At 42.2% G+C, this 27,528-nt stretch overlaps 2 protein-coding genes, 1 non-coding gene and 1 pseudogene across 5 annotated transcripts in view; all 4 read left to right on the top strand.

The window, feature by feature from the left end:
• Window positions 1–8,423, top strand: part of LSM14A (LSM14A mRNA processing body assembly factor) — a 145,719-nt gene extending 137,296 nt beyond the window's left edge. Inside the window, exon 11 of the mRNA XM_036345996.1 lies at window positions 8,024–8,423. The gene's annotated coding sequence lies outside the window, so the exon portion shown is untranslated. The remainder of the gene's footprint in view (window positions 1–8,023) is intronic.
• The window catches only part of GARRE1 (granule associated Rac and RHOG effector 1), a 57,893-nt gene continuing 38,493 nt past the window's right edge, over window positions 8,129–27,528 (top strand). The window contains exons 1-2 of one of the 3 annotated variants that reach the window (XM_036345991.1): window positions 8,129–8,261; window positions 8,706–9,295. In XM_036345991.1, the coding sequence (XP_036201884.1) occupies window positions 8,801–9,295 (495 nt within the window). In that variant the 5' untranslated portion in view covers window positions 8,129–8,261; window positions 8,706–8,800. Of the gene's footprint in view, window positions 8,262–8,564; window positions 9,296–27,528 lie in introns of those variants that run through there. The other 2 variants (XM_036345992.1, XM_036345990.1) reach the window with 2 other exon arrangements.
• On the top strand, window positions 13,525–18,131 carry LOC118674687 (annotated as a pseudogene).
• On the top strand, window positions 26,365–26,469 carry LOC118674896. The gene has a single exon (XR_004973742.1). It is a non-coding gene; the product is annotated as a U6 spliceosomal RNA (small nuclear RNA).

Here is a 27,528-nt window from a genome sequence, read left to right as displayed (position 1 = left end):
ATTGGCTGCCTACTGCACGCCCCCTGCTGATGATCGAGCCTGCAACCCGAGTATGTGCCCTTGACTGGAATCGAACCCAGGACCATTTAGTCCACAAGCCAGTGCTCTATTCTCTGAGCCAAATCAGCTAGGGTTGTCTATGAAGCTTTTATCTGACCTTCGATTCTAAATGATTGTTTTGCTGAGTAGAGTAATCTTGGTTGTAGGTCCTTGCTGTTTATCACTTTGAATATTTCTTGCCACTCCCTTCTGGCCTGAATAGTTTCTGTTGAGAAATCAGCTGACAGTTGTATGAGTGCTCCCTGGTAGATAACTAACTGCTTTTGTCTGGCTGCTTTTAAGATTCTTTCTTCGTTTTTAACCCTTGTCATTTTAATTATGATATGTCTTGGTGTGGGCTTCTTTGTGTTCCTCTTGTTTGGGACGCTCTGTGCTTCCTGAACTTGTAAGTCTATTTCTTTCCCAGGTAAGGGAAGTTTTCTGTCATTATTTCTTCAATAGGTTCTCAATATCTTGCTCTCTCTCTTCTCCGTCGGGCACCCCTATAATGCGAATGTTGGAACTTTGAAGTTGTCCCAGAGGCTCCTTACATGATCTTAATTTTTTAATTCATTTTTCTTTTTGCTTTTCTGATTGGGTGTTTTTTTTCTTCCTCATATTCCAAATTGTTGATTTGATTCTCAGAATCCTCTACTGTTGAATCCCTGTACATTATTCTTTATTTCATTTAGTGTATGCTCACTGAGATTCTTGAAAGTCTCACTAAGTTCCTTGAGGTTCTCATTAAGCCCCTTTAAGCTTTCATTAAGATCCTTGAGTAACCTTATAACCATTGTTTTGAACTCTGTATCCAGTAGTTTGCTTGCTTCCATTTCTTTCATTTGTGACATGTTTTTTTGTTTCCACATTTTGGCTGTTTCCCGTGTTTGTTTATATGTATTAGGTAGAGCTGTTATGTCTTCTGGATTTGGTAGAGTGGTCTTCTGTATTAGGTGTCCTGTAGGGCCCAGTGGCTCAGCCTCCACAGTCACCTGAGCTGGGCACTCTAGGTGTGCCCATGTGTGCACAGTCTTGTAGTTGAGCCTTGATTGCTGTTGATTTCACTGGGAGGAATTGACCTCCAGGCCAATTGGCTATGAGGATCAGCTGCAACTACAATGGAAGAGCTGCTGTGCAAGAGACACCCCTATGGAGCAGGACTTGTTTCACTGGGGCTTTGGGGTTCACTGAGTCTGCCCTTTGAGTGTGTCACTTGTGTATGTGTAGAGTTGCAATCTGGAGTGGTCTAAAGCTATCCACCAGGTGCATTTGCTTTGGGGCCTCACAGGAGATCCAAAGTCAGTCACTGCCTAGGGCCACCCAGCAGGAGCTACAGAGAGGTCTGCAGGTAGCTGCCACTTGTATTGGGCTAAGAAATGCCCAGGCGGGGCCCAGCTATGAAGCAAGGCAGGCTGATGCTACTGCCAGGTCTTGGACCTTTTATTGATAGATTTGTGGCATGCTGACATCAGCTGCTGCTTGTCTGAGAGATTTTTAGCAAAGTCTGAAGCCTGAGCAAGGGTAGGTCATTTATATGGAAAAGCTTAGGTGGGGCTGGAAATTGGATGGGGTGGGGTCTCGGGGAATTACCAGGGCAGAGCGAACAGTGTGTGTGGGTCATGCTGATGGAAACTCAGATATGGCTGCCTGTTATGGGGAGGTCCCAGTGCAGGAACAATGACCCCTGTGAGCACCTCTGTCTGGGAGAAATCTGCTCCTGAGTTCCTGCCCCGATACCAGATAGTCCAGTTCCTCCCCATATGTCCCTGGATTCCTCCAAAATCTCTGCCTGGCACTGGAGCTCAGAAGAAGCAGGACTGTGTAAGTTCTTGCACCATCCATTCAAGAGGAACACCTGGGACTCCAGCAGCCTCTGTGTCACTCAGCCACAGTCCCCGCTGGTTTTTACAGTCCGAAGTTATGGGGACTTCTCTTCCCAGCTCTATAACCCTTGACTGGAGGCTGGTGTGGGGCTTGAAACCCCTGCTTCTCATGGGAGGTCTTGGAGATGTCACTCCCAATTAAAAAAACACATAATAGTGTCGGACCAGCCCGTTCAGCGCCTCCACACATCCTACCAATCTCATTGTGCCTTCTCCACTTCTCTACCTGTAGGACCTCCATTCAGCCAAATTTCAGGTGGTTCTGAATGATGGTTTTTTTGTATTTTAGTTGTGGAAAGTGGTGAGTACTGGGGTTTACCTATGCTGCCATTTTGGCTCTCATGATGTGTGTCACTTCAGTGCAGCGGTTCTCAACCTGTGGGTCGCGACCCCTTTGGTGGTCGAATGACCCTTTCACAGGGGTCACCTAAGACCATCCTGCATATCAGATATTTACATTACGATTCATAACAGTAGCAACATTACAGTTATGAAGTAGCAACGAAAATAATTTTATGGTTGGGTCACAACATGAGGAACTGTATTTAAAGGGCCAGAAGGTTGAGAACCACTGCTTTAGTGGAAAGCAGTAAAGAATGGGTATGAGTTTCTTTTTGTTGTTGTTGTTTTGAGTTTCTTTCTTTCTTTTTTTTAATTAAATCTTTATTGTTCAGATTATTACAGTTGTTCCTCTTTTTCCCCCCATAGCTCCCCTCCACCTGGTTCCCACCCCACCCTCCGCCCTACCCCCCCCCCCCCAACTGTCCTCATCCATAGGTGCACGATTTTTATCCAGTCTCTTCCCACATCCCCCACACCCCTTTCTCCCCCAGGAATAGTTAGTCCACTCCCTTTCTATGCCCCTGATTCTATTTTAATCACCAGTTTATTCTGTTTTGAGGTGTTTTTTTTAATGCTAAGGTGATTCTGGAGAACACACATTCTAATGATGTTCCCTACAAGTTGAAGAAGGGCTGCCAGACCCACATTGAACTTCATGTGAGCAAGAGATAAGTCTTTACTGGGTTAGGCCACTTGTTTAAGGTTCTATGACTGCAGCTTAGCTTATTTTATCCCCAGTCTAGGTAGTTCAGAACAGAACGTTTATGTATGTGTTGGGAGTTCTGAGACTCAAGATATCCAGGTTTGATTTTGACACTGTGTGGTATATGCAAGACATATAGTATCCTTGCATTTTCTCCTCCTCATCTGGAAATTGAAGGATTTAAATTAGATGATCTTGAAGGGACAGGGTCTGGATGGCAGCATTTAAGTACAGATTTCTAGTTGAATAGGAAAAGGAGACTAGGTCTAACATTAAACGTATCCTTGGGAAACTGATTTTTATGTACTTGTTTTTATTTACGAAGGAATTATATGCCTTTTGCTGTTAAATAAGAAGTTACATAGGGAAAATGGAAATGAAAGATGAAGTATGTCACATACCATATGTGTTTTAGTATATTCAGAGTTGTGCACCCATCACCACTATCCAACTTCAGAATCTTATCATCACCTCCTATAAAGAAATCCATTAGCAGTTACTCCACAAATCTACTTTCTGTTTCTGTCTATTCTGGACATTTCATGTCAGTGGGATCATATCATATATGTGGCTTCATGTGTCTGGCTTCTTAAGAGTAGAATTGCTTGCCCTGCCTGTTAGCTCAGTTGGTTAGTGTTGTCCCTATATGCCAAAGTTTCTTGTTCGATCCCCTGTCAGGACACATACAAGGAGCAACCAATGAATGTATAAACAAGTGGAACAACGAATCTCTTTCTCTCTCTTTTTCCTCCCTCCATCCCTCCCCCTTGCTTGCTTGATCTCTCTTAAGAAAAAAAAAAGTTAAAATAAAGAAAGAGTAGAATTGCTTGGTCATATGGCATTTCTCTGTTTAACATTTTGAGGAACTGCCAGACTGCTTTTCACAGTGGCAGCATCATTTTGCATTCCCACCAGCAATATATGAAGGTTCCATTTTTTTTTTTTATATTCTCGCCTAAACTTATCTTCTGTTTTGTTTTTTTTGTAGTCATTCTAATGTGTGAAATGGTGTCTTATTGTGGTTTTGATTTGTATTTCCCTAATGACTAATTGTGTTGAGCATTTTTTCATTTGCTTATCTGACAGTTTTATATGTTTGGAGAAATGTCTATTCAAATTCTTTGTCCATCTTTTAATTGGGTATTTGTAATTTTATTGTTCAATTTTAAGAGTTCTTTGTATATTCTGGATACTAGATGCTTAACAGATATATGATTTTAAGATATTTTCTTACCATTCTGTGGGTTGTCTGTTTACCTTGATAGCGAGTAACCTTCCTATATAATAAAGAGCTAATATGCAGATGGTCATCACACCCTCACGCCATCACACAGTAACGGCTCAGACACTCAACACTGGGGAGAGAGGAATGGGGACCAGCCAGGCTGCAACCCAGGAGAGGGATAAGCCGCCCTCCCTGCAGTCCCGGGCACCAGTGGCTGCACCTGCTTCTGCAGCCAGGAGAGGGACAGGCTGCATGCTCTGTGGTCCCAGGCATCAGCGGCTGGGGCTGCAGCCCAGGAGAGGGACAAGCTGCCTGCCCTGCGGTCCCGGGCGCCAGCAGCTGCGCCTGTGCCTGCGGCCCGGGAGAGGGACAAGCTGTACGCTCCGCAGTCCCGGGCACCAGTGGCTGGGGCTGTGGCCTGGGAGAGGGACAAGCTGCCCGCCCCGTGGACCCGGGTGCCTGTGGCTCAGGCAAAGCCACCTGCCCACAATCCCCTGTGGCTGTGGCTGGCCTGGGCAAAGCTGGCCTGGGTCCTGGATGCCTGTAACCAACCAGAGGGAGGGAAGCCCGGGTTCCGGGTGCCTGCAGCCGGCCAGAGGAGGGAATCCTGGGTCTCAAGTGTGGGGCGAGGCAGAGTCGGTTAGGGTCGATCAGGCTAGCAGGGGAGCAGTTAGGGGTGATCAGGCCAGTAGGAGAGCAGTTAGGGGTGATCAGACAGGCAGGCAAAGGGGTTAGGGGCAATCAGGCAGGCAGGCGAGTGGTTAGGAGCCAGCAGTCCCAGATTGTGAGAGGCAGTCAAACATCCCTCGAGGGGTCCCGGATTGGAGAGGGTGCACGCCAGGCTGAGGGACACCACCCCCCCTACTACCACCCCCCGCACCTGCTCTGGTGCACAAATTTCGTGCACTGGGTCTCTAGTTGATGTATAAGCATTTTTAATTTTTATGAAATCCAATTTTTATGAAATCCAATTTTTATGTTTTTTTTCTTGTATTGTTTGTGCTTTAGATATCATGTCTAAGAAACCATTGCCTAGTCAAAAATTTACCTGTTTTTTTTCCTAAGAGTTTACAGTTATAATGCTTATATTTAGGTTTTAGATTCATTTTGAGTTAATTTTTTGAATATATTTTATTGATTTTTTACAGAGAGGAAGGGAGAGGGATAGAAAGTTAGAAACATCGATGAGAGAAACATCAATCAGCTGCCTCTTGCATGCCCCCTACCGGGGATGTGCCCGCAACCCAGGTACATGCCCTTGACTGGAATCGAACCTGGGACCCTTCAGTCCCAGGCTGACGCTTTATCCACTGAGCCAAACCGGTTAGGGCTTGAGTTAATTTTTATAAGATAGAGGTCCATATTCATTATTTTGCAAGTGGATATCTAGTCCCAGCACCATTTATTGAAAAAACTATTCTTTTCCAGTTGAATGGTGTTGGCACCCTTGCCTAAAATCAGTTGACATTAGATATTGAGTTTATTCTAAACTCTCAATCTAAAATATATATATCTTTCCTTATACCAGTACTCCACTATCTCCTCCCGCCCCCCCCCCCCCCACTATCTTGATTACTATAGCTTTAAGTAGGCTTTTAATCAGGACGTGTAAGTCCTCTAAAATATTTTTTCAATATTTGTTTGGCCATCTTGGGTCTTTTGTATTTTCATGATTTTAGGGTTAGTTTGCCCATTTCTATTAAAAAAGTTCAAATTTTTGTAATTATTGCATTGAATTTGTAGATGAATTTGGTGAAGTAGTATATTTTTAAGCATTACAAGTTTCATTTAAATAAATCTTGGAGCCCTAACCAGTTTGGCTCAGTGGATAGAGTGTCAGCCTGTGGACTGAGGGGTCCCAGGTTCGATTCCGGTCAAGGGCATCTACCTTGGTTGCGGGCACATCCCCAGTAGGGGGTGTGTAGGAGGCAGCTGATCGATGTTTCTCTCTCATCGATGTTTCTAACTCTCTATCCCTCTCACTTCCTCTGTAAAAAAGAAAAATCAATAAAATATATTAAATAGATCTTGGAAATGTGTAACATAAAAAAAGTTTATGATGCTTTTTTAAAAATTAGATAAGTATGTGGTTCTTACTTGACCTCTAGGACCATCTGGAAGAGTAATGGGGTGGGCTTTCAGAGCCAGAGGCACTAATGTACAACACAGAACAAAGAAGGGTTGTTCAGGGCTCCCTGTGGCCAACTCAAGACGATGGTTTCTCCTTCACAGACCACTCAGTGTTCATGTGAACAGCCTTCCTCCTTCAGCATTCCTGTGGAGCACTTCTATTGTACATCAGGGTTTATAAAGCTACATTGATTATAATGGAGCCCTTGGGTAGAGATAGATATGATGGCTTCATTGCCATGAATTGAAAGAACACTTGGGAGCATATTTCTTACAAGTAGCTGTTTGATACATTGTTTCCTGAAAAGTTTATGAGACTTTAAGAGTGAAGATTATCTTGAACACAGAGTTACAGTTGGTGGCTAGTTTAGTTTAATAGACATGCTAGGTGGGTTAAGGTTGCTATACTTTTATTTTATTGATTTCAGAAAGGGAGAGGGAAAGAGATAGAAGCATCAGTGATGAGAGAGAATCCTTGATTGGCTGCCTCCTGCACACCTCTCACTGGGGATCGAGCCCGCAACCCGGGCATGTGTCCTGACCATGAATCAAACCATGACCTCCTGGTTCATAGGTCGACACTCAACCACTGAACAACACTGGCCGGCCTAGGGTTGCTATACTTTTAGAGTATGTGTTTGTATCCATAGCACTTTTCTCATCTTTTGTTGTTTAACTTACTTACCTTTCTAGGTTCCTTATGCCATCACAGAACTATAAAGGAGGCATGGTATATTGGCCATAATGAGCAACAAAGTATGACTTGTATTTATTTTTATCTACAAAATAAAGAAACTAGAAAGAAAGAAAAACCTAGTTATCAATAAGTAGACCAAACTATATGGAGACATCATACAAGTTGGAAGTTTAATACAGACTAAGTATATTTGAACTATTGTTTGAGAGAACAGATAGTTCAGGCAAGCATGAATCCTGCTGTTAGCTGTGTGAGAATTACACTACTGATACACTAGGTATCAGTAACTACAACCAGAAATGTCCAGACATTGTTATTTGAACCTATCCAGAGCCAGGGGTTCTGCAGAAGTTTGCCTTTGAACATCTGGAGGAGAAATTGGTACCTGAGTGAGGATGAGAAGAATCCTATCTGCAAACCTTCTGCCAGCCACTCACTTCTCCAGGCTCTGTCTTTCTGTATTCTGCACTTTGGTTCAGCAGGGTATGCTGATTAGACCCTGTGCCGGCCTGCTTCAGGGCCTTTGCTATGCAGGTCCTTTCACCTGATAAGCCCCACATAGCCCTTTTGCACTTGTCACAACATATCCTATAATCAAGGCCTACATCAAAGTAACATTTTCTTCATAACAGCCTTCCTGATTTCTCTCAGTCTTTGCTCATCACTCCCTTTCCCAAATCCCCTTAAAGTTTTATGGGTGCTGTACTTGTCAACATGAATTCAGGCCCTACTCGATGGATCAGTTACTAGCCTTAGCTTTTGGGCTGTTGTTGTGGAATCAAACTTTGGTTGCATTATTTTTGTACTACAACTCAAGGAATTTTCTAGCAATCATGTCATAGTTCAAATCTCACTGTTGTGCCTAGTTTTGTAAGGTTCTAAATATGATTTCTTATGCATTTGTAGTCCACCTTTGTGGATAATAGCATTTCAGAAGTTATTGTTCCAGAATTACTCATTGTCCTGTAACTTTCCTAACTTTATCTTATTTTTCCCCCTTACAGGAAATGACTTAGAGGCCTTACAATTACATCTGTGCATTCTTGCTTTGGACATTACAGTTGAGGGCCAACCCAGTCTGGAAGCACCTCTTATTAATGTTACAAGGAAACGGCTACCTCAACAAACAAAAGGAAAGAAGACTTATAATAACAAATGCCATTTTTTAAAAAACAAAAACTTGTTTTCAGAAAATATTAAAGAAAATTTGGAATTTTTTTGCATTCAAAAGAAGCTTTACAGGTAAATGGATTTGTCAGGCAGGCTCTGTCAAAATTCTGCAGGGATTTGATCTTCCTTCTTAAGGACTTAAAGTAATTCTGTATTGCTTTTTAAATTGCTGTTGATCAGCTTGTAGGTTTTTGGGTTCTAACTTTTCTGGTATATTAAAGATACATTATTATATTACATTTTTTAAAGTTATTTTTCTGCCATTGTAAATACAAGTATCAAAATATTCTTGCAGAGTAATTATAGGTGAGCATTTTTCTCAAGCATATCTTTTTATTAAGAGAGTGGAATGCTAACAGTTCTTATACAGCATTTTGGACACACTTATTTTTTGTCAGAGGTCCTGCCTATACTGAAAATATTAATTATATAAACCTGTTGTCCTTCTCACATCTATATTGGATCCCATGGTCACCTGCCTCATAGAAATGCCTTTTTTAAATCTTATATTTTCAGAACTCCACTATTTTTATACCTAGCTACCGTTTTGGGGGATAAAAGACTCAGAACCCTGACTTGCTCACAGTCACTGGGACAATTCCCTCTCCCGCATGTATTGCTGCAGTGCCCAGGACAGTAAAATGGACTACAAGCGGCGCTTCCTGCTTGGCGGGTCCAAGCAGAAGGTGCAACAGCACCAGCAATACCCGATGCCTGAGCTGGGCCGAGCACTAAGTGCTCCCCTGGCATCTACAGCCACCACTGCCCCCCTGGGCAGTCTGACCGCTGCAGGCAGCTGCCACCATGCCATGCCTCACTCCACTCCCATTGCCGACATCCAGCAGGGCATCTCCAAGTACCTGGATGCCCTCAATGTCTTCTGCCGTGCCAGTACTTTCCTCACAGATCTCTTCAGCACTGTGTTCAGGAACTCTCACTACTCCAAGGCAGCCATGCAACTCAAAGATGTGCAGGAGCATGTCATGGAAGCAGCCAGTCGGCTGACTTCAGCCATAAAGCCCGAGATCGCCAAGATGCTGATGGAACTTAGTGCTGGGGCTGCAAACTTTACAGATCAGAAGGAATTCAGTCTCCAGGACATTGAGGTAGTGTATCTTCTGTGTCATAACTGGGTAGGACAATGTATTTCAGAGGTAAGTGAGAATGTGGTCTTAGTTTTCCTCCAAATCATCGTAAGTAATGATGGTCTTCATCCTCTTTCTTTTTTCTTTAATTGTTGTTGTTGTTGGTAATCCTCACCTGAGGATATTTTTCCATTGATTTTTAGAGAGTGGAAGGTAGAAGGAGAGACAGAGAGAGAAACATTGACATGAGAGAGATACATCTGTTGATTACCTCCCATGTGCCCAACCAGAGCCGGGGATTGAGCCTGGAACCCAGGTACATGCCCTTGATCAGAATAGAACCTGGGACCTTTCAGTCTGAGGGCTGATACTCTATCCACTGAGCCAAGCAGACGAAGGCCCCTCCCTCCCTCCTTCCCTCCCTTCCTCCCTTTCCCTTCCTTCCTTCCTTTCTTCCTTTTTAAATATGTTTTTTATTGATTTTAGAGAGAGAGGAAGGGATTGATGAGAGAGAAACACATCTCTTGGTTGCCTCCTGCACGCTCCCTACTGGGAATTGAGCCTACAACTAGGCATGTGCCCTGACTGGGAATTGAACTGGTAACCTCTTGATTAATGGGTTGATGCTCAACCACTGAGCCAAACCGACTGGGTCTCTTTCTTTCTTTAAAAAAACCCCAAAATATATATATGTATATAGTATTGATTTCAGAAATGAAGGCACAGAGTGAGAGAGAGAAACATCAATGATGAGAAAGAATCATCTATTAGCTGCCTCCGGCACGCCCCACACTGGGGATTGAGCCCACAATCCAGGCATTTGCCCTGACTGGAAATCGAACCGTGCTTCCTGGTTTGTAGGGAGACGCTCAACCACTGAGAATGCTGGCCAGGCTTCATCCTCTTTCTATTGATATTCTCTCCTTATAAAAAATTTGTTGTGTGCCAGGTTCTGAATTGCTTTCATTTCAAATTAAGTAGGTTAAAAGATTATTAAACAAACAAATCAACCTATATTTATGTTCTTTAAATATTCAAATTGTAACTTAATTTCCAGATAACATATTATTAAAAGTACAGGGTAGAGACTGTGATTATGAGCGTTATTTGTGAATTGTCATTATATAGAACCATTGTTTACTGTGGGAAGTTCCACACATGTTTAAATTATTTTTCCAGTTCTAAATTCACAGCTATTCACAATTGGATGCATTTGATTCTTATTGGATATTAGAGGCCTGGTGCATGAAATTTGTGCCCGGGTAGGGCCCCTAGGCCTGGCTGGCAATGAGGGCCAATCGGGGCCTTCCTTCCCCCAGCTGCCGGCAGCTAGCCAGGGCCTTCCTTTGTTCCGCGCCGCCCCCTGGTGGTCAGTGCACGTCATAGCGAATGGGCGAACTCCTGATCAGTCAAACTCCTGAGGGGACAATTTGCATATTAGCCTTTTATTATATAGGATATTTCTTAGGGTCTTTGATGCTCAAAATATTCTCCCTCTTTTAAGGCTCTGAGTTATAAGATTAGACTAAAAATTTCAGAATAAAAATGACCTTTGCCTTCAGATTTATTAAACTTGATCTGTTATATTAGTGTCACTGCTAGAGTTTTTATGTTTTTTTATTATTGATTTTTTTTTTTAGAGAGAGAAAGGAAGGGAGTGAGAGAGAAAACATTAATGTGAGAGAGAGAAACATTGATCAGTTGCCTCCTGTATGCTCCTGGACCAGGTATCTTATCCACAAGCCAGGTATGTGCCCTGACCAGGAAATGAACCCATGACCTTTTGGTGTATGGGACGACAGCTCCAACCAACTGAGCAATACCAGCCAGGGCTAGAATTTCTTTTTTTTAATATATTTTATTGATTTTAGAGAGGAAGGGAGAGGGAGAGAGAATAGAAACATCAATGATGAGAGAGAATCATTGATGGGCCGCCTCCTGCACGCTCCACACTGGGGATCGTGCCCACAACCTGGGCATATTCCCTTGACCAGAATCGAACCCAGGATCCTTCAGTCCTTAGGCCAGCGCTCTATCCACTGAGCCAAATCAGGTAGGGCTGCTTGACCATTTTAAACCTAAGACAAAGTACCAACCCCACTGTCTCACTCTGAATGTGCCCAAGCATGCTTCTAATGTTCCCTTATTTACAGCCAGGTTTGGGATTGACAGATCCTGAACTGCAGTTGCCTACTTTGTGCTCTGAGGCAAGGCTGGGTATGTGTGAGTCCTGTCATCAGTGACTTTGCCCCTTACCTTGCGTGGTTCACCCCTCACAGTCTCACTGTTAGAGAAATGAGTTGTGACTATGGTCTGTGAGCTAAATAGTGCCTGTGACAGTTTGTTAAGGGCTCTGGAGTCAGAAGATCTGGGTTTAAAATTTAACTCTGCTTCTTACTGACTGAATGGCCTTGAGCAAATGTAGCATCTCTAAGCCTCGGCTTGCCCATCTATAAAGTGGAATTACCACCCACCTTCCAGGGTTCTTGTGAAGATCAGAAGCAAGTGGTATTTGTGAAACTCTGTATCCATCATCATCATTTATTATTATTGTTTCAAACATGGCTTGAAAGGTACTATTAGCTTTTGTCTGAAGTACAGAGCACAATATGTACAAAACCAACATCAGAGAGAAGTGTGCAAGATATTCTAACTAGAACTCTTTTAGGTGGAAAAAGTTACCATTCTCGGAACATTTGCTCTGCTCGTTTCTCTCCAGGTTCCTGAGGTAGGCACCTCCCTTCCCCCTCTGTATCTTCCCTTTGGTGGTGTAAGGTGGCAGTAGTATATTACCTTCCCGATGCAGGAACTGCTAAGACCTTTAGAGTATAAGAGCCTGAGAGAACCTTTTCCACCAGTAGTTGCTGCTCTGTTTGCCTTGCATCTAGAATGGGGCCATGGGGAAAGGAGTGTGTGGGTGCATGGGGGAGTGGTTCATTGAATACACTTCTAGTAGCTGAGAACCTTTGAACAAGCCAGCCAATTGACACTTTCCCTCACTGGATTTATAGAAAATGTGTTGTTTACATTATATAGAGAGAATTTTGTCTAAAACAGTGGTTCTCAACCTTGGCTGCACATTAGAATCACCTGGGAATCTTTTTAAAATCCTGATTTCTGGGCCTCATCCTCTGGAAATTCTGTTTCTTTGTTATGGGGTGGGGCCACAACATTAGCAACAAAGAAACAGAATTTCCGGAGGATGAGGCCCAGAAATCAGGATTTTAAAAAAAGATTCATTACTAATGTTGTGGCCCCACCCCATAACAAAGAAACAGACTTTTCGGAGGATGAGGCCCAGAAATCAGGATTTTAAAAAGATTTCCAGGTGATTCTAATGTGCAGCCAAGGTTGAGAACCACTGGTCTAAAATGAGAAATAGGATCTTAATTGAGCATTTCATGGGATTTCCTGTGTATAAGTTTCACATGGTCAGTCCAGCTAAAATGTGAATTCAGGAAAAATATGCTTTTCTGTATTGAATTTTTTCTTTGTACAAAGCTTTGACATGCTACCCAAATGTTTTTTAGCAGTAGACTACACGGGACCAACTCTCTGTATCTTTTCTTTTTGAGTTTAGAAGCATCTCCACCAGTGGTTTTTATGATTGTGTTAATTCCAGTGTTCCTGTAAAATGCCAGGCTAGCTGGATTGAGTGGCTGATTTCTCTTTGATTTTTGTCTACCTCAGTTTCATATGTCCTAGAAATGTGTTATTCTAACTAAGGTTCATTTTCAATTAAAACATGTAGTTCATATTAAAGAATTATAGACAACCCTATAACTTGGTTTTCTGTTTATTAGAAAGTGACAAATGCCCACCTCTTTACAAACATCTGTCATTTGTCTTAAGTAGAATTACTTTTCAGTGCAAATATAAGTAAAAGAATCAGATGGACTGTGATTCACACGTTCATTCCACAGATATCTATTGCACACTTTACTTTGTGCCATGTACTCTTTGAGGCACAGGATACAGTGATGAATAAGACAGAATTCTTCCCTTTGTATATATGGATATAAGAGGACTGCAATCTTAGATAAGACAGAAGGCATCACTGAAAAGGTGTCATTTGAGTAAAGACCTGAAGGAGATGAAGGAGTAAATCCTGTTGATAATCAGGAAAAAGAGAACACCAGGCAGAGAGAACAGCTAGTGCAAAGTTCCTGAGGCAGGAGTGACCCTGACTGTTTGAAGAGCAGCAAGGACCTATTGTGGCTGAACAGTGAGCCCAAGGGAGAGTACTAGGGATGAGGGCAGAAGGTAAAGAGGTCAGCCTCTGCAAGTAAGGTGAAGGGAGGCCAGCAGGACAGGATCTGCTGTCCTTGTGCAGGGAGCAGTGATGCCACATCTCCCCTTGTGGCTGGCCTCATTTCTTGGCAGCTCCAGGGCTCTGGTGTCATGGTGGGGCCTCACTGTTGGGAATCCTTGGCCCCCGGGGCAGGTGCTCTGTACAGGCATTCCAGAAGTCCAGGGCAGCTACAGATCTCCCAGGAGTTTTATGTCTTTAAGGGGACTATATTTTATCTGTCAACATTTTTAGTGGCTAAGTGTCACCACCTTGTAAACGGGTAGGCAGACTTTAAATCAAATCTTTATGTCTTTATTTTTTAAAATAATTTATTGATTTTCAGAGAGAGAGGAAGGGAAAGAGAACCATTGACATGAGAATGTAATATCAACCATTTTTTAAAAAAATAAATCTTTATTGATTTCAGAGAGGAAGGGAGAGTGATAGATAGAAACATCAGTGATGATAAAAAAAGAAAAAAGAAACATCAGTGATGAGAAAGAATCATTGATTGGCTGCCTCCTGCATGCCCCCTACTGGGGATCAAGCCCGCAAGCCAAGCATGTGCCCTTGACCAGAATTGAACCTGGGACCCTTCAGTCCACTGGCCAACACTCTATCCACTGAGTCAAACCTAGTAGGGCTAACATCAGCCTTTTATCAGCTGCCTCCTGAAGCCCTCCACCAGGGTTTGACTCTGCAAACCTGGACATGTGCCCTGATTAGGAATCGAACCCGCAGCCTTTAGGTACACAGGATCATGCCCAGCCTACTGAGCCACACCAGTTAGGGCAAATCAAATCGTTATGTAATTGAACCTTGGCTTCCAGTTTGATGCACTGACAGATGTCTTTTGTATACTATGTGGTTACCTATGAAACTGTTTGAAATAATTTGTGAGCACTGACTGTGTTAATGACCTTAATCCAGGCACAGTAACATTTATTTAGAATAGATATAAGCCAAAAATACTGTAGAATAACAGTAATGGAAAATATTAGAAGCTCATTTCAAAATGTGGTGTTCATTAACCTTAATGGAATTAAATTTTCATACTGGTTGTGTGTGTGTGTGTGTGTGTGTGGTGGTGTTGTTTTTTGCCTAAAAGTAACATTCGGGTGTTACTTTTTCTTGTTTCAACTAGTAGATCTTCCATAACAGATTATGGAGTAAATATTTCCTAACTGCATGAAAATCCAAATTGCTGCTATTAATCAGAAACTGTAGTTCACTTTGTAAAAGTGAACTTGTATGAATCTATTTTCAGGCTGTTGCTAATTTCTAGTCACTCTTTTTGGCTTATTCTTTTAATGAGGTGAATTTTCTATTACCTAAATTGTCTTCAGATTTTAGCCTTTAGAACAGTGGTTCTCAACCTAGGCTGCACATTAGAATCACCTGGGAATCTTTTTAAAATCCTGATTCCTGGGCCTCATCCTCCAGAAATTCTGTTTCTTTGTTATGGGGTGAGGCCACAACATTAGTAACAAAGAAACAATTTCCAGAGGATGAGGCCCAGAAATCAGGATTTTAAAAAGATTCCCAGGTGATTCTAATGTGCAGCCATGGTTGAGAACCACTACAGAACCTATAGCTAATTAAGTAGTTGGCATTTGAGTGAGTCTCTAAATTTAATTGTGAACAACAAACAAGATTTACTGTCTGACCAGCACATTCTATGTGGGTAGAAGCCAGTGAAGCCAAAGGGCATATGACACTCTGGGGAGACTGGACCCTTTGACATTGATTTGTCAAGACACACTGTGCAACCAATTTATTACCCTGAAAATCACTAATATAAAGGAGAAACATAAGAAATTAAGCAAATTTCCCTGCCTCTCTGGTACAGACTGTTTTTCAGGGTAAATAGCCCTAATGGATAAGATTTTTCTAGTACTTATAATATACTGCAGTATATTCTACAGTATACAATATGTATATAGTATACAGAATATACTATAATAAGGCACACAGAATAATACTGAGATTCTTCTATTTAGAAGTAGAGGATAAAACCATTTGGTGAAAGGTCCTAGGGGGAACTTCATAAGGGAGGGATCAGCCCTTTCCCAGCCAAATCCATTTGTCAGTTTCAGCATTACTGAATATGATATAACCAGGTGATCATGTCCCCTGATAAGAACCACATAGCATCACCCCCATAATATATTCTTGTACTTCTCCCCTCCCCCCAAGGGAGAAAAACAAACTAACGAAGCTTCAGGGGTGGGCAAACTTTTTGACTCGAGGGCCACAATGGGTTCTTAAACTGGCCTCAGAAGAAGGAGCTGCGGCCGTGTTTCCCGACGTTGCCATGTTAACACTGCTGCTGGTGAAGGAGCAGAGGGGAGAGCAAGAGAACCCTCTGCTCTTTCGGCTCCGCGGGCCAGAAAGAACAGCCGAACGGGCCGGATCCAGCTCGCGGGCCGTAGTTTGCCCACGGCTGCGTCTAGAATGAATTCCCAGTCTACAGGAAATGTGAGACATAGTGGAACAAGTTATACAATACCACAGGAAGCAATCAGATAAATCCAGAATGTGGCATATTCTTCAGGCAGTTGACCTGATTTGTTCAACAAGTCAAGTACCTTAAAAAAATTTAGGTAGAAGGTACCTGAATTAAAAGAGTTAGGTTGACTCCCTTGCTACAAACTTCATTTCCCCTTATTGTTGACCTGGGAGGAGGAAAGATAGTATTGGATCTGGATTTGTTTTGGGTAGATAAAGGAGGGGACCCAGCCCTCATCTGAGAGACACAAAAGAACTGCTTCAAGGGCCTGGGACGAGTGGGTCAGCTGGTGAAGGCAGATGGTGAGTAGCAAAGATGCAGATTTTAGGTGGACAACTTGAACAAACGGAAGAACCTATGCAGCGAGACAATTGGAGAGAAAATGAAGAAAAAAGAGCTAGTGGGAGATGAGTCCATTCCGGAGAATATGTTAAATCTCGATGACCTCACCTCGGACAATTTAGCTAACATGAAAGTGTCACAGATCAAAAAACTCCAACTCCTCATTGACGAAGTCATCCTGAGTGTGATGCCAAGCAATTAAAGCTGGAGAAGAGCAGTTTGAGAACCTCTGAGAGATCAGGAACCTTCTGCATCCCTATGTGCCCATCAGTAACGAGGATGCGGACAACAAAGTAGAGAGGATTTGGGGTGATTATAATGTCAGGAAGAAGTACTCGCAAATGGACCTGGTGGTGATGGTTGATGGCTTTGAAGGCAAAAAAGGGGTAATGATGGCTGGGAGTCGAGGGGTCCTGGTGTTCCTGGAACAGGCACTCATCTAGTATGCCCTTCTCACTTTGGGAAGTCAGGGGTACACTCCCATTTATACCCCGCTTTTCATGAGGAAAGAGGTCATGCAGGAGGTGGCACAACTCATCCAGTTTGATGAAGAACTTTATAAGGTGATTGGCAAAGGCAGTGAAAAGTCTGATGGCAACTCCTATGATGAGAAATACTTGATTATCATCTCCGAGCAGCCCATCGCTGCTCTCCACTGGGATGAGTGGCTATAGTTAGAGGATTTGCCCATCAGGTACGCTGTTTTGTCTACCTGCTTTTGCCAGGAGGTGGGCTTCCTTGGCTATGACTCCCATGGCATCTTTCGAGTCCATCAGTTTGAGAAGATTGAACAGTTTTTCCACTCATCACTACATGACAAGAAGTCATGGGAGATGTTTGAAGAATTGATCACCACCGCAGAGGAATTCTGCCAGTCTTCAGGGATCCTGCACCACATCGTGTATATTATCACAGGTTTTTGAATCACACTGCCAGTATGAAACTTGACCTGGAGGCTTACTTTCCAGACTTGGGAGCTTCCGTGAATTAGTCTCTTGTTCTAACTGCACAGACTGTCAGGTTCACCGCCATGAATCCAATATAGGCAAACCAAGAAGATGATGGACAAGGTGGAGTTTGTCCATAAGCTGAATGCTACCATGTGTGCCACTACCCGCACCACCTGCGCCATCCTGGAGAACTACCAGGTGGAGAAGGGCATCATTGTGCCTGAGAAGTTGAAGGAGTTTATGCCACCAGGTCGCCAAGAACTGATTCCCTTTGTGAAGCCTGCACCCATTCACCAGGAGTCACCAAAGAAGCAGCAGCAGCAGCATGAGGGCAGCAAAAAGAAAGGGGCAGCAAGAGATGTCACCTTGGAGAGCCAGCTGCAGAACATGGAGGTCACCAATTCCTGAATATTCCTTCCTCCCAGTTTTGTCAGCTGGGATCCCAGAGCCTGCCTACGAGCAGGGAAGCCAGACACATACCCACTCATCGCCTGTCCCATCTGGCTGCATTGCTAAAACTGGAACCATCTGCTATTTACAACACAGTGTAACTTTGCATGGGCCTAGGACTGAGGACTGAAGAAACCATGTAATGAAGCCTCTCTGAGGGAAGGCTAGGACTTGCCTGCAGTCTTCCACCTGGGGCTCAGACCCTGTCTCACAGTTCTACCTAGAACCACACTCACTTTTGCTTTTTCCTCCTAGAGAAAATTGTTCCATTTAGCAAGTTAAAAAAAAAAAAAGAATTAGAAGATATAAAAACCAAATAAGTCCTAGCCAGTTTGGTTCAAAGGGTAAGAGTGTTGGCTTGGCCTGTGGACTAAAAGGTCCTGGGTTCGATTCTGGTCAAGGGCACGTACCTCAATTGCAGGCTTGATCCCTGGCCCTGGTTGTAGCCGTGCAGGAGGCAGCTAATCGATGTGTGTCTCTCACATCGATGTTTCTCTCTCCCTCTCCCTCTCTCTCCCGCCTCTCCCTCTCTCCTCCCACTCTCTAAACAATCAATGGGAAAAAATATCCTCTGGTGAGGATTGGCAAAAAAAAAAAAAAAAATCAAATAAAATGAGCCTTTTGGGATTGAGAAACCAAAAAAAAAACATTTTAAAAAATAACTTAGGAAGTTTGAACATGTACTAGGTCTTGGTTGATTGGATTTGCTTCAGAACATTTCAGCAAAAGTGGAGTTGGGCGGAAGGATTTTTAAAAAATGGCATGGCATCCAGCTGGCATATCTCAGGGGTTGAGCATGGATCTATGAACCAGGAGGTTATGGTTCAATTCCTGGTCAGGGCACATGCCCAGGTTGTGGGCTCGATCCCCAGTTTGGGACATGCAGGACGTAGCTGATCAATGATTCTCTGTCATCATTGATGTCTGTCTCTCCCTTCCTCTCTGAAATCAATAAATATATATATTTTTTAAATGACACAATGGCCCTAACCAGTTTGGCTCAATGCGTAGAGTGCCGGGCTGTAGACTGAAGAGTATTGGGTTTGATTCCAGTCAAGAGCACATGCCTGGGTTGTGGGCTCAATGCCCAAATTGGGGCGTGCAGGAGGCAGCCGATCAGTGATTCTCTCCCATCATTGATATTTCTATTTCTCCCTCCCTCTCCCTTCCTCTCTGAAATCAATAAAAATACACTTTTTTTTTTTTTAAAGTATGGCCTTTGGGATTAGACACTTAAAAAATAATTTAAAAAATGACACAGTGTTGGTAGTTATTGAAGCTTTTTTGATGGATATATAGGGGTTTGTTATACTCTGCTTTTGCGTATATTTGGACATTTTCCAAATTTAAACAAAGGAAGAGAGAAATGTATGACTACCTGATAGGAATAATGTATCAGGAATACCCAATAAGAGATTCCATTTCATGAAGGGATTTGTCCATGTGAAGTGATCTTCTAACAGAAAAGGGGGGAGTGTTTAGGAAAACTCCTTCATTTTCAGTCTACTCACAGAATGCTTTATTTCACTCTGGCACTTCTGATTACCAAATGTGTGGTGGTTTCCCCACACCAGGCATTTCTGACACTATTTATCTGGAGTTAACATCAGATCTCACAGATTAAGGGCTCACTCCCACAAGACTGCACCTCCTCCCCTTTAGATGTCAATCAGAAGCCCAGGGTGTTGTTACCTGTCCTTGCAGACTGGTTATAAATCAGAGATTCACATTATTGATTTGTTAGAGCAGCTCACAGAACTCAAAACTATTTTCCTTACTAGATTATAAAAGGATATAACTCAGGAGCAGCCAAATGGAAGCCATGCATAGGACAAGGTATGTAGGAAGATATGTGGAACTTCCATGCACTTTCCAGGCACGCCACCCTCCTAGCACTTCCATATGTTCACCACCTTGGACGGTTTCTGAACCCCTTCCTTTGGGTCATTGGACTTTTTGGGGGCTTCATTACATAGGTGTGATTTGATTAAATTATTGTCTGTGGATTATTGATTCTACCTCCAGCCCCTTCTCCCCAGAAGCAGAGGGCTGAAAGTTCCAAACCTCTAATCTGTTGGTTGGTTCCCCTTGCAACAAGCCTCCATCCTTAGGGGCTTTCCAAAAACCATCAACATAAACTCAGGTTTGGATAAAAGATGTTACAAATACTTTATCTCTCTTGTTACTTAGAAAATTCCAAGGGTTTTAAGCAGCTGTGTGCTAGGAACCTTGGAAGTAGACCAAATATATAAATTTCTTACTATAAATCACAATATTGCAGGGAGTATTATTAAGATATAGTGATGAGTAGAGTGCAGAAAAATGAAGAAAATAGAAATGACTCGAGGAAGAAAATGAGAACAGAGAGAAGACCCCTCTGAAGACAAGACCCCAGCATCAGGTGTAGGAGTCAAGAAAGAATGGGTGTGCTCCTAATTTTGGTGACTAAATTGACAATGTTGCTTTCTTTTAGGAGAATGATTTAATATTTCATAGTTGCTAAAAAGATTTGAGCAGACAATAGTGAAAAATTAGGTTTGGTGGGCAAATTAGAAGGAAACAAAAGATTTCATGGAATGTAATTCTATGTAGAACTAGTTTTCCTAAATTATTTTTTAAATCATTTAATTAATTTCAGAGGAAGGGAGAAGGAGAGAGAGAGAGAGAGAAATATCAGTGATGAGAGAGAATCATTGATCAGCTGCCTTCTGCATGCCCCCTACTGGGGATTGAGCCCACAACCAGGGCATGTGCCCTTGACTGGAATCGAACCTGGGACCCTTGAGTCTGCAGGCTGACGCTCTATCCACTGAGCCAAACCAGCTAGGGCCTGAATTATTTCTTATTTATTCTAAAGGCCCAGTGCACGAACTTCGTGCATGGTTAGGGTCCCTAGCGGCTGCTGGTGGCGGGCGCCTCCCTTCCCCTGGCCACCTGCTGCAGCCGCCAACCCCGCCCCCTGGTCAAACTCCTGGTTGCACTCCTGGTCGAGGGGACAATTTGCATAGTAGGCTTTTATTGTATAGGATTTTTATGGTTGCTGGTCAGCTTGTTAGATTTCACAGGGTTGTTTTTGCAGCCTCTCTCATCTTTACAAATCAGGAATGTGAGTGTTTGAGAAATGGCATGTGCCTAAAATCCTGCTGGGACCATCATACACAGGCGTTGTGTCCTGAACCTGTTTGCAGCTCAGGCCAGTCCAGTCTTTCTGCAGAGGGGATTGTTTGCAGTGTCCATCCCTCCATGAGACTGGGCTTTCTGACCTCTAACTAGTCCTGAAATGTTCAGAGCCAGGAAAATAGAAATATCCTGATGGTGTGGAACCCCTGTGAGTCCTTGGTCACTCCAAGACCCCTCCTGAGGTCCCACTAGCTCCGGCGCAGGCCCCAGTTGCCTGGCCTGCTTTCCTGTTCACCTAGCTGCTACCACTGGGGTAAAATACAGACGAGCTGGCTGTACACTGGCAAAGATGAGTGAGGACGATCTAAAGTGCTCCAGGCTTGGTGGGCAAGACAGATAAATAAGTAGACTGTGACACTAGGTATGATGAGTGCTGTGATGCATTGGAAAATAGCCTCAAGCCTGACCCAGCTCCCTGTGATAGGACTCAGCCCCCATACCAGAATCTCCTAACTACCTGGTGAATGAGGACAGGGCAGGCCCTGGTAAGAATTTAGATTTTATACAGAACGAGATGGGATTTTTTAAAAGGGGGATTTTGAGCAAGAGACTAATACTTAAGTTGTTTTAAAAAATCACTATGGCTACAAGTGAGAGAAACCAAACTCAAAATACCTTAATAACAAGAAAAGCAAAAAGAAGCTAATAGTCATATAGTACTTACATCATGTTCTGTTCTGAGACTCTACACAGTTTTGAATTTTTGTTAAATTTATTGGGGTGTCTTTGGTTAAGATTATATAGGTTTCAAGTGTACAATTCTACATTATATCGTCTGTATAATTGTGTGTTCACCACCCAAAGTCAAGTCTCCTTCCATCACCATGTATTTTCTTCAGTTGTTAGTCCTAACCAGAGGATACTTTTTCCAATGATTTTTTTAGAGTGGGAAGGAGGGTGAGAGAGAGAAATATCAATGTGAGAGAGACACATTGATTGGTTGCCTCCCGCATGCACCCCAACCAGGTTCTGCGATGAGTGTGCAACCGAGGTATGTGCCTTTGACTGGAATCGAATCCTTCAGTCTTGCAGCTGATGCTTTATGCCAGCGGTTCTCAACCTGTGGGTTGCGACCCCTTTGGCGGTCAAACGACCCTTTCACAGGGGTCGCCTAAGACTATCCTGCATATCAGATACTTACATTATGATTCATAACAATAGCAACATTACAGTTATGAAGTAGCAACGAAAATAATTTTATGGTTGGGAACTGTATTTAAAGGGCCAGAAGGTTGAGAACCACTGCTCTATGTACTGAACCAAACCAGCTAGGGCCCGTCATCATATTTTGATGAGATTATACACATTAACATACTGAATTCTATTAATAACCTTATGAGTTAGGTACTATTCATATTCCTATTTTGTTGATGTGGAGACTGAGGTATGGAGAAATTAAGCAATTTATCAAAAGTCTTATGGCAGATCTAGACTTTTGTGTACAAAAGTACAAACTCTTGATTGTAGCACTGTAGTACCTCTTAGCAAAACAATGTGCTAGTATAGTAGTCCCCTTTATACATGATTTCACTTTCCACAATTTCAGTTACCTTTGTCCAAAATATTACATGGAAAATAAAAAATTCACAAGTTTTAAATTGCACATCATTCTGAGTGGTCTGATGAAATCTCCTGCCTTCTTGCTCCATCCTGTCTGGTATGTGAATCGTCCCTTTGTCCAGAGTATCCACACTTTATATGCTACCTGCCCATTAATCACTTAGTAAGCATCTTGGTTATCAGACGGAGTGTGTGGTCTCACAGAGCTTATGTTCAAGTCACCCTTATAATACTATATAATGGCCCCAAAGCACAAGACGGTGATGCTGGCAATTCGGGTATGCCAAAGAGACGCCATCAAGTGCTTGTTTGTGAGAATGTCCATTTTAGCGAAGTCCCGATGTCTGTGTCATTCACCTCACTTCATCTTCTCATATAGGTATTTTATCATCTCACATAAGAAGAAAGGTGAATACAGTGCAGTGAGATACTGTGAGAGAGACCACATTCACCTAAATTTTATTACAGTTACTGTTATTATAATTGTTCTGTTTTATTAAGTTAATCTCTTACTATGTCTAAGTTATAAATTAAACGTTATCATAGGTATAATGTATAGGAAAAAAACAGTGTAAATAGGATTCAGTACTATCTGCGGTTTCAGGCTTCTACTAGGGGATCTTAGAACTATCCCCTTTGGATAAAGGGGGGACTGTTGTATTTACCTGTGAAACTAAAGAAAGTAAGTTCTTTGTTTGTGGTTGCATCTGGGGGCTCACTCAGTACTGCACAGACTCAGCCTTGGTCTCTTCTCTCGGCCTTCATTTCCAGGCAGACTTCTGTCTCCATGGCAGAGTCCCCAACAACTCAGCCGAAAGAGCACCTCTGCTTTTCCGGAGATTCTAACGAAAGTTCCAAACTAATGTGGTTGGCTTGGCTTAGGTCACTTCCTTATCTTTGGACCCTGTGGCCAGAAGGGTGAAATTAACCCACTGATTGGCCACTCCTGGGGCTGGGTTACAGTCAGAGCAGCGACAGTGATTTCCTGAGGGGCTGCATTCAAAGCAACAAGGATTCGATGTGGGAGGCACACTGCAAGTGCCAGCTGGCGAGGGTTAGAGGATGAGAAACATAGTTAGGACCTGGGTACGTTTGGCTAAGTTGTTTTGTTTTTTAGGATTTTAGCAGTTTATTAGGTTTTTCTGTGAAGCTTCTGTAATGTCTCTTAGTAAATTTCCAGTTTTCTTTCTAGTGAGTGTGTATTCTTAAAATTATTAAGTTATTTATATTTTAGGTGCTGTAATGAGTGAAATAATATTTAAACGTTTTATCTATAATATAGAAATATTATAGATTTTTATAATTTTATCTTTTCTCCTGCTATGTGACTGAACTCAATACTAATATCTATTATTTTGGTATATGTAGTTATGTCATCTGCATATGTCTATTCCCTTCCAGTAGTTATATATCTTGTTGTGTTGGCCATAAGTTTTAATATTTAGACATACCTCATTTTGTGCTTTGCAAATATTGCTTTTTTTTTTTTTTTTTTTTTTTTCACAAATTGGAGGTAAGACTCTCCATCATCAAAAAGATTATGACTTGCAGAAGGCTTAAGTGATATTTAGCATTTTTTAGTGATAAGGTGTCTTTAAAATTAAGGTGTATGTGTTCACTTTGGCAGCATATAAAGGTATGACATTTTTTTAGACATAATGCTATTGCACACTTAATAGGCTTCAGTATAGTGTAAACATAACTTTTATATGCATTGGGAAACCAAAAAATTCATGTGACTCAGAATGGTTTGAAGGAGGAATATGATAGAGTGAAAAATATTGGACTTGCATATGAGGAAATTAGAATTTCACTGACTCACTGTGTGTTTTGGGAACAATTTTTATCATCTTTTAGGTCCTTCAGTTTCTTTCTTGACTTCTGACCAATACTTTTCCTCTCCCCAGTTCTTAACACATGTACACCCATGGTGGGGTGATGTTTCTTCATAAAGTATGGAACATTAGGTAACCAGACTCAGGCCTCAGATCATGAAAGGCCTAAGTTTGCAGGAGCACAAAGCTCTTAGATTTATCTTATTTTTTATTCTAATTTTTTTGAGAAGGTGGAGTCTAGATATTTCTCTTCTTTGTAGTGCTTCCAGTTGTATTTTAGTCCTACAGCAAAATAGATACCTGGATGCTCAAAAGCTTTCCTCTGCTGCCACATTCACGCTCTTATGCAGTTACTGATGTCTCAGAAGTCCAAGGAGGAAGGGACTACTCTGCTCTTTTTTTTTTTTTTTTAACAAAGATTTCAAAATTTATTCAAAATACTGTGATCTGAGTGATTGTGGTGGCTGCATCTCCCAACCAGTGCTCCCAACAACACACAACAAAGGATTCTCTGACCTCAAATGACAATAGTGCTAAAGTTGAGAAACCCTGAAATAGTGGGAATTGCTTGTACAAAAGACTTGAGACTGGGGCTGTTCTTAAAATTATTGAGAAAAGCAAGAAGGCCAGTGTGGCAAGAGCAGAGAAAAGAGGGATAGGAATAAGTTCGGAGAATAGTAAGGGGCCAGACAATGTAGGATATTGTAGGACACAATGAGGAATTTGGATTTTATTCTGATTGTAATAGAAAGGCATCAGAAGATTTTGAGCAGGGGAGTGAAATAATCTGATTTCTGTTATATAAGGCTTCCTGTGTGGAAAGTAGCCTCTAGGGAAGAGAAGAGCGAGAACTCCAGTTTTCTGGGGGGGGGGGGGGGCGGAGTCAAAGATGACTCCAGGGTTTATGACATGAGCACCTGGATCACTGGTAGTGCTATATCAGTGATTGCGAACCTATGACATGCGTGTCAGAGGTGACAGCGAACTCATTTTTTCAGTTGATTTTTCTTTGTTAAATGGCATTTAAATATATAAAATAAATATCAAAAATATAAGTCTTTGTTTTACTATGGTTGCAAATATCAAAAAGTTTCTATATGTGACCTGGCACCAGAGTTAAGTTAGGGTTTTTCAAAATGCTGACACGCCGAGCTCAAAAGGTTTTTCATCACTGTGCTATATACTGAGATGGGGAGCAGTGGGGAAGGGTAATCTAGAATAATAAGTCTGCAGTGCCTTTTAGACATCCAAGAGGTGATGTCAAATAGATAATTGAATATATAGTTTTGGAGTTCGGGACTGAGGTCCAGACTGGAGATGTGAATTTGAGAACCATCAGTTAGTAGATAGTACAGGGGTCCTCAAACTACGGCCCGCGGGCCACGTGTAAATACAAATATTGTATTTGTTCCCGTTTTGTTTTTTTACTTCAAAATAAGATATGTGCAGTGTCCATAGGAATTTGTTCATAGTTTTTTTTTAAACTGGAGTCCGGCCCTCCAACGGTCTGAGGGACAGTGAACTGGCCCCCTGTTTAAAAAGTTTGAGGACCCCTGAAGTATTTAAAGCTCTAAAACGATCCTGGGTGAGGTCATCAAGAAAGTGAATGTGGCTAGAGAAACAAAGGGGGAATCTAGGACCAGTGAGTCCTGGGGCTCATTTAGAGGTCAGGAAATGAATAGGAAGCAGCCAAGGAAGGTGCAGAAGGAACAGCCAAAGAGAGAGGAAGAAAGTGGAGCAAGTGCAGTGTCTATTAGAAGCCCAGGGAAGCAAGTATTTCAGATGCTGCTGAGAGGAGATGTGAGACCCTTCCCTACCTCAGCCCAAGACTTGCCACCGTTATCACTAGTTGGATTACCATGTGAATAAAAGTGGCTGGGAGTATCCCAGTCAAATGGGGATGGTGATTTGTATTTAGTGAAGTAACACCTGAGAGGCATCTAGTGGCATATCACCTAAGATGCAGAGAGAGTGCTTGCTTCGGCAGGACGTATACTAAAATTGGAATGATACAGAGAAGATTAGGATGGCCCCTGCACAAAGATGACACGCAAATTCGTGAAGCGTTCCATATTTTTAGATACATGCAAAAGAATGAAACTAGACCACCAACTAACACCATACACAAAAATAAACTCAAAATGGATAAAGGACTTAAATGTAAGACAGGAAACCATAAAAATACTAGAGGAATCCAAAGGCAACAAAATCGCAGACATATGCCGAAGCAGTTTCTTCACCGATACAGATCCTAGGGCATTGGAAACTAAGGAGAAAATAAACAAATGGGACTACATCAAAATAAAGAGTTTCTGCACAGCAAAAGAAACCATCAACAAAACAATAAGAAAGCCCACTGCATGGGAGAACATATTTGCCAATGTTATCACCGATAAAGGTTTAATCTCCAACATTTATAGGGAACTCATACAACTTAACAAAAGGAAGATAAACAATCCAATCAAAAAATGGGCAAAGGACCTAAATAGATACTTTCCAAAAGAGGACATTCAGAAAGCCAAGAGACATATGAAAACATGCTCAAAATCACTAATCATCCGAGAGATGCAAATCAAAACAACAGTGAAGTACCATCTCACACCTGTCAGAATGGCTATCATCAACAAATCAGCAAACAACAAGTGCTGGAGAGGATGTGGAGAAAAAGGAACACTCGTGCACTGCTAGTGGGAATGCAGACTGGTGCAGCCACTGTGGAAGACAGTATGGAGTTTCCTCAAAAAGTTAAAAATGGAACTCCCATTTGATCCAGTGATCCCGCTTCTAGGAATATATCCCAAGAAAACAGAAACACCAGTCAGAAAGGATATATGCACCCCTATGTTCATAGCAGCACAATTCACCATAGCTAAGATCTGGAAACAACTTAAGTGCCCATCAACAGATGAGTGGATTAAAATACAGTGGTACATCTACACGATGGAATACTATGCTGCTGTGAAAAGGAATTCTTACCATTTGCAACAGCATGGATGGAACTGGAGAGCATTATGCTAAGTGAAATAAGCCAGTCAATGAAGGAAAAATACCACATGATCTCACTCATTTATGGATAATTAAGACCATTATAAACTGATGAGCAAAAATAGATACAGAGGCAGAGCAACATCGAACAG

Source organism: Myotis myotis, unplaced genomic scaffold (genome assembly GCF_014108235.1).
Source record: "Myotis myotis isolate mMyoMyo1 unplaced genomic scaffold, mMyoMyo1.p scaffold_m19_p_19, whole genome shotgun sequence".
Classification (NCBI taxonomy): domain Eukaryota; kingdom Metazoa; phylum Chordata; class Mammalia; order Chiroptera; family Vespertilionidae; genus Myotis; species Myotis myotis.
This window is presented reverse-complemented; position numbering and strand designations above follow the sequence as displayed.